We start from the raw sequence: 6,000 nt of genomic DNA, 5'->3' as shown, positions 1-6,000 counted from the left end.
CATCTAGCGGTGAATCTAATTTAGCTGCTGTTGAGAAAACAGAAACCATCCCAGACACTAGATCAATATTTCAAAAGTCATCTTAAATGTAGAGGACGGTCTGTTGTGGGCCACTGCGACACAGGGTATCATCACTGCCCAGAACCGCTTCCTGCCTGGCTCACCGAGTATTACGGCTGAAGGCAGCTTGGAAAAACCTTGACCTTGCTCGACTAAACACATTGACTCACAGTCGTGTACTTTGTACTTTACAAACTTTATTAAATAATGGGCATCACTCATTTTTATTCTCTTATATACAGAACTTAAACTATGTTTTCCTAGATGCATTTTTTTTTTTCCTCTCACCAAGAACGGAGTAGGTGAAAAGCGACTTTATTTAAAAAAATTTTTGAACCTTCAGTACAGGGACCAAATTAAGACCATGGCATATTTTTAAGTACATAGAACACCACCCTCCCAATTATATACACCCCCACCCCACCTCCAAAAGAAACTAAACAAAAGCATTTAGTCAATGACTTTGGAAAAAAATTCAAACATGATTATATATATATATATATACACACACACACGACTCTCAGAATCTGTGTCCTGGCCAACAGAAATTACTGGAGATGTATGAAACGACAGATTTGTCCTAGAACCTAAAACCACGTGGACATTTGACATCCAAGACGGCGGGGGGCACTTTTCCTAGTTGACCTCAAAGCTGTGCAACAAGAAAAGACACCGGTACAGAATTCCTAATTTCTGGGATGAAGACACAGTGAAAATATGGATACGCTACAATTTGGGTCATGTAAACTAAAAAGCAAAAACGGGCAATTGAATTCCTGGGCTAAGATGATTCTGGTAACAGACAGCTCTAGCAAGTTCACGAACACACTTCAAGTTCATGAACGCACTTCTGACAGTGCTTGTCTTTTCTGATATGACGTCATCCTGAAAGCTTATACGACGCTTAAATAAAGGCCAGGAAAGAAGGAATGTTTCCCGAGCCAGGCAATTCAATACTGGCTTTGTTTTTGAAGCTACAAGAGGAAAAAAATAGTTTGGAGTAGCCAGAAACATGGGCTGAGGATTTTTGTGGTGGTTGTTCTTTACTAATAGGCACCTTTTAGTAAAACAAGGATGGCCACATTTTATGTTTTTATAGTTTAACAAAAAAGGGACAGCACTCAAAGAGCCAAGCATTATGATAAGATGTCATTGATTCAGTATCACTGCTCGCCTTAAATGAAAAGCCTGTCTCCCTTTTTCATGGTACGTATTGTCATCTTTAGGAATGGAAACTGAGGTGGGGGGAGGGTTCGCAGAAGATAAAACTGCTTAAAAGAACACAAATGCCACTGTTTGACTAAACAGTCTTGCTGCTTCACTGGCATCTTTGATAAAGTGGAATCTTTTCATAAAGTAGCCATCAATCTGCCTTTGTTTTTCTCATTTAGCCTCTTTGACTTTTTAACTCACAGCATCTTCCTTTCCTTTGTTCCCTTCTAAAAGGATATGGCAATGAACTGCTCTTTAAAGACCATAATTACAACCTAAAAGGAAGATGCTATTAGTTAAAACTGAGTAGCCAGCGACCCTGTCCTGCAGGAATGAAAAACAAGCCTCATATCATGTCTGGTACAGAAAATAAACTCCTCAGGGCTGGGATGAGGTCCTTTGGCCAAACCCCGGGAAGGTATATGTGAAAAACTGCCCCAGAGAGAGTAACTTTAAAGTGCTGTGCCCTATTCTAGCTCTGGTTTACTTTGGGTTGATGAACTGAGCACCAACGATGGCATTTTGTTTTGTTCTCATTCAACTGTAAGGCCAGGAGATGATCAGGTTGTTCCCGGATGTTATCCCATCTTTTCTAATAATAAGTCGATTTGCCTTTTATCGGGCTTGGTTTTCTTTAAGCCATTAAGGAATCTTTCCTTTCGCCCCAGAAATCATGAAATAAGCATGTCGAGCAGCACGCTGTCCAAGCCTTGTCCAGGAATACAGGTGGGGATTTTTGCTGACAACAGATTGGCCCTGCTACTTTCTAATTTTCAGCAGTCTCAGAATTTTTCCATCGGAAAGGACCGATTAGGAGTATCACCATGGAACCCTAAATGGGCAGCCCAGACAACACTGTAATTAGACATCTCTGGTTTATGCCAGATACAAGCATATTCCTTTAAACAGCTTAAGTGTGCTTTCCTTTTAAAACACACAGAAAAAGCCTCCTCGCTGTTTGTGAGTTCAAAGGAAAAACCACTCGTGGCTTCTAGATACTGCCGAAGGGTGACTGCATTTCTTCAAGTCGAGGCATTCTTGTCAGGAGACGGAAAATAAAAAAAAGTATCATGACCATTATGTTAAATAAAACCAAAAGAACAACGGAATGCCTGAAAATTGTCAAGTAAGACTGACTGACACGAAAACGTGAAGAAAACACACCATGAACTGATGCTGACATTGGCGACGATACAATCCCGGCCACTTCAGAAAGTTGTGCTGGAAAAGAAAGTACGTTGTACGCCTCCAGTTATTACAAAAGTGGTTTGATCTGGTACGTATAAAAACAGTTCACGGGCGTCTGGGATTGATGAGCCTAAGAGGAGGCCGGGTCGGGCAGCTGTTGTTGAGAACGTCAGGCGAAGCTGCTTGAGCTCAGGCACTGAAATTTTTCCCTTAGAGACTGGACAATATTTTGCTGGTTGGGAGACGGTCCCCTCCAGAGATAGTCACTCAGTTTGTCGGGGTCGTTGTACGACGTCAGATACGGCGAAAGGCCAAGCTGGTTGTTGATGGGCCTTTTTGGAACGCAGGGGCTCCCCAAAGAGTCAGGTGTGTTGTTGCTACAGTCTTGATGGGCAAGATCAGCACCCAGGATCTTTGGGTGGGATCTCCTCCTCCAGCCGTGAGGCGGCTCTAGCTCCGACTCGTCTTCTTCTGACTTTATCTCCACGTAGTCATCCTCGTCGCCGTCGGTCTCTTTGAAGTTGGAGAAATAGTTCTGCGTGGCTATGTGGGCACTCAGGGGCAGATTTCTGTTCACTACTAGAACTTTCTGCGTGTCCTGGAGCGTGAGATCTGAGCATTTTCCGGTGCCACGGGCGTCAGCGATGCCGGACGGTGGGTCCTGGTGGCCCTGTCCCCTGGCGCTCGTGGGCGAAGGTGGCGGCTGCTGCTTTCCCCCGTCGCCGGGGTGGCCGATGGTGTCCGCTGCTTTGTTGACCAGGATTGAGGATGACGATTGGGACCGGCCATAAGGCTGAGATGGAGGGGTCAGTCTTTTGCGGCCCAGGGAGTGGTAGAGGTGGCCGTGGCACGACGGCTCCTTGTTGGGCTGGGTCACCACCACGCTGTGTCTCTGCAAGGGGCCCGGCCAAGGGTCCCAGGACCGGAGGGAAGGCACGGAGCAAGCCGGGGACAACTGGCTGGGGGTGCTGCTGGCATCGGTCTCTACCGTGGGCTGTCGCCACCTCCAGTCTTCCTCGGGCCGGGGACAGAAATCGGCTAGTTCTCCGTTACTGTAGGTGGCATGCAAAAGCCAGTCTTTGCTACCAGGTTGGGACTCGGGAGGCGATGCGGGTCTGGGGGTGGACGGCTCTGGAGGGCTGGCCTGGGCGTCCTTCTGGGTCTTAAGGGGACTCTCGCGGAAAACAACCTGGTCGTACAGCTGGGAATACGCAGCGATCCTGGCACCTGGAAGGCAAGGATTGAAACGTCAGAATATACAGACGGATATTTCTCTATGCGGAGACTGAAAACAGGAATGTGGCGCTCTAACCCAAACATCAAGAAAATGTATCCCCCCTCTCAATCTAAAAAGAGTGGGCATCACCCCCCCCCAGTCCTCAAGAGTGAGGAATGAACAAACGTAAGCGGGGATGCAACTATGGACTAAAGGAGACTTACGATTCTTCTATCACAGACTTATTGTTATTCTGTTATGGCCTTACGGTTATTCTAGCAATGGAAGAGCTTGTAACATTGATGTAAAGGCAGTGGCCACCAGAGGGTCAGAGGGGAGGGAGAGGGAAGAATAGGTGTGACATGGGGCATTTTAGGGACGTTGGAATTGTCCTACATAACATTGCAATGACAGATACAGGCCATTATACATTCTGTCAAAACCTATACAATTGGGTGGCATAAAGTGTAAACTATAATGTAAACTATAACCCATGGTTAGTAGCGGTGCTTCAATATGTGTTCATCAAAGGTAACAAATGTACTGCACTAATGAAAGATATTAATGGGAGAAAGTGCTGGGGGAGGGGGGTATATGGGAATCCTGTATATTTTTGAAGTAACATTTACATAATCTAAAGCTTCTTTCAAAATAAAATTAAAAAAAAATCTTTAAACAGTAGACAAGACTTTTAAGTTAGGTCTGAAGACATCTTTGAATAATAAGCAATGCAAACTAATAAAATAATCCGTAGTTTAATATAAATACACATGTCACCTAAAGCTTCCTTGCATTGGCTGTGACTCTGGATTATTTTATTCCAACAGCAGGTCTGTAAGTGTCTAGTATATGTACTGAGAATTTCTAGTGTTCTTTCAAGCATGAAATAGTAGTGTCAAGGCTAAAAACAGGCATCATCAAAGAGCCAGCACTTAAGCCCGGGTCAATTAAAAAAAATAACCCAAAGAATCATTAAAAGAACACAAACACCACCCACAGAGCAATGACCACTACCCCGGCTTTGGGTGCTCTCGGAAAACTCATCCTGGCGGGATCTGCACGGGGCGGCTCTTGCCACACTTCCTGTTTCCAGGCAGCCCCCCTGGCCACTGTCTGGGGCACCAATGGCCCGGGGGGGGGGGGGCGGTCCTCCATTCCAGTCCTTCAAAACCACGTGTATCGCCTAATCCACGTCTCCTTTCCCGTCCCCAAGAGGCCGGACTGAAGGCTGTGCCTCCAGACACAGAGAGTGAGCTGTGGGTGCGAGTAACCTACAACCTGATGCTCTCCAGACGGGTCCCAGGTCTGCGTTGGACAGTGACAAAAGCTCTCTAGGTGGGTTCCAAATCTGGCCTGGATGGCGACAAAAGCTCTTGCGGCTTAAAATCAAGCAAGGGGGTCATTTCTCCCCTCTGCCTGCTTCCAAAAGACAAGAACGGAACCCTGACATGGATGGAGCAAGCTCTAGGACCAGCAGGAATTAGAGGAGGAGCCCCGAGATGTCGATTTTAAGAGCTGCCCCAACCCCTCCTTCCCAGCCAGGCACCCTAGGACCCCAGAATCCCATGCGTCCTGTCAACTGCCCAGGCCACACACAATCTCCACCAAGGGAATGTGCCCACAGACAATTTGCCCCTTATACATTGTCAGTAAGTGATTTCTCGAGTTACCTATTTAGTAGTAAATTAGTCCTTACATTTAAACTACATTCGCATTTAGTCGAGTACCATTTCTTTTTGGGTCTATCTTCTATGAGGACAGAAAATAAGAAGCCCTCTAACTGCAACCCCTTCAATCGCCCCACCCCCTTGGCCCCTGCAATCACGAGGAATCATCTGTTTAAGTGCTCGTTATAGACCCTATATTGGGTCCTTCAGCTTTCCAATCCAATTCCTTGGAACAGAAACTAGCTTAGGATTTCTAGTAACCCAAACTTCAGCTATTGCTCCTTAAGTTAGGGCAAAGTAAAGACTCTTAATATTTAGCGAAGCCTTAAGAGATAGAATACATGGCTAGCAAGGCTCCCAACTTAGCCACTCTAAGACTGATGTCTCAGGAACTGTGAGACCCAACCAAAGGCAGCTGGCCTGTCCCCAAGGCTGCTGGTGAGCAGTCCAACCTGCAAGTCCGACAGTTCTGCCAAAGCCATTCTCGCGAGCACTAGGGCCCTGAGCCCGACCTCACAGCTCAGTCATGAAGGCTCTGAGCTTTCACCAGGTGCCAAGACGATGATTTGGGGAGAAGCAGTGAGAGCCAATTAAAAAAAATGCAGTCGAGCTATTCAGTGTGAAAACTTTAAAGTCTTATATAAAACAGTCAGCATT

The 6,000-nt window shown here is 46.1% G+C and overlaps 1 protein-coding gene across 2 annotated transcripts in view; it reads right to left on the bottom strand.

Moving 5' to 3' along the window:
* Positions 1-240: 240 nt before the first annotated feature.
* Positions 241-6,000, bottom strand: part of PLEKHG1 (pleckstrin homology and RhoGEF domain containing G1) — a 251,468-nt gene continuing 245,708 nt past the window's right edge. For both annotated transcript variants that reach the window (XM_058289684.1, XM_004454551.5), the window contains exon 17: positions 241-3,687. In XM_058289684.1, coding sequence (XP_058145667.1) covers positions 2,630-3,687 — 1,058 coding nt within the window. In that variant the 3' untranslated portion in view covers positions 241-2,629. The remainder of the gene's footprint in view (positions 3,688-6,000) is intronic.

This window comes from Dasypus novemcinctus, chromosome 28 (assembly GCF_030445035.2).
Source record: "Dasypus novemcinctus isolate mDasNov1 chromosome 28, mDasNov1.1.hap2, whole genome shotgun sequence".
Classification (NCBI taxonomy): Eukaryota; Metazoa; Chordata; class Mammalia; order Cingulata; family Dasypodidae; genus Dasypus; species Dasypus novemcinctus.
Note: the sequence above shows the minus strand (reverse complement) of the source record. Positions and strands in the feature narration are given on the sequence as shown.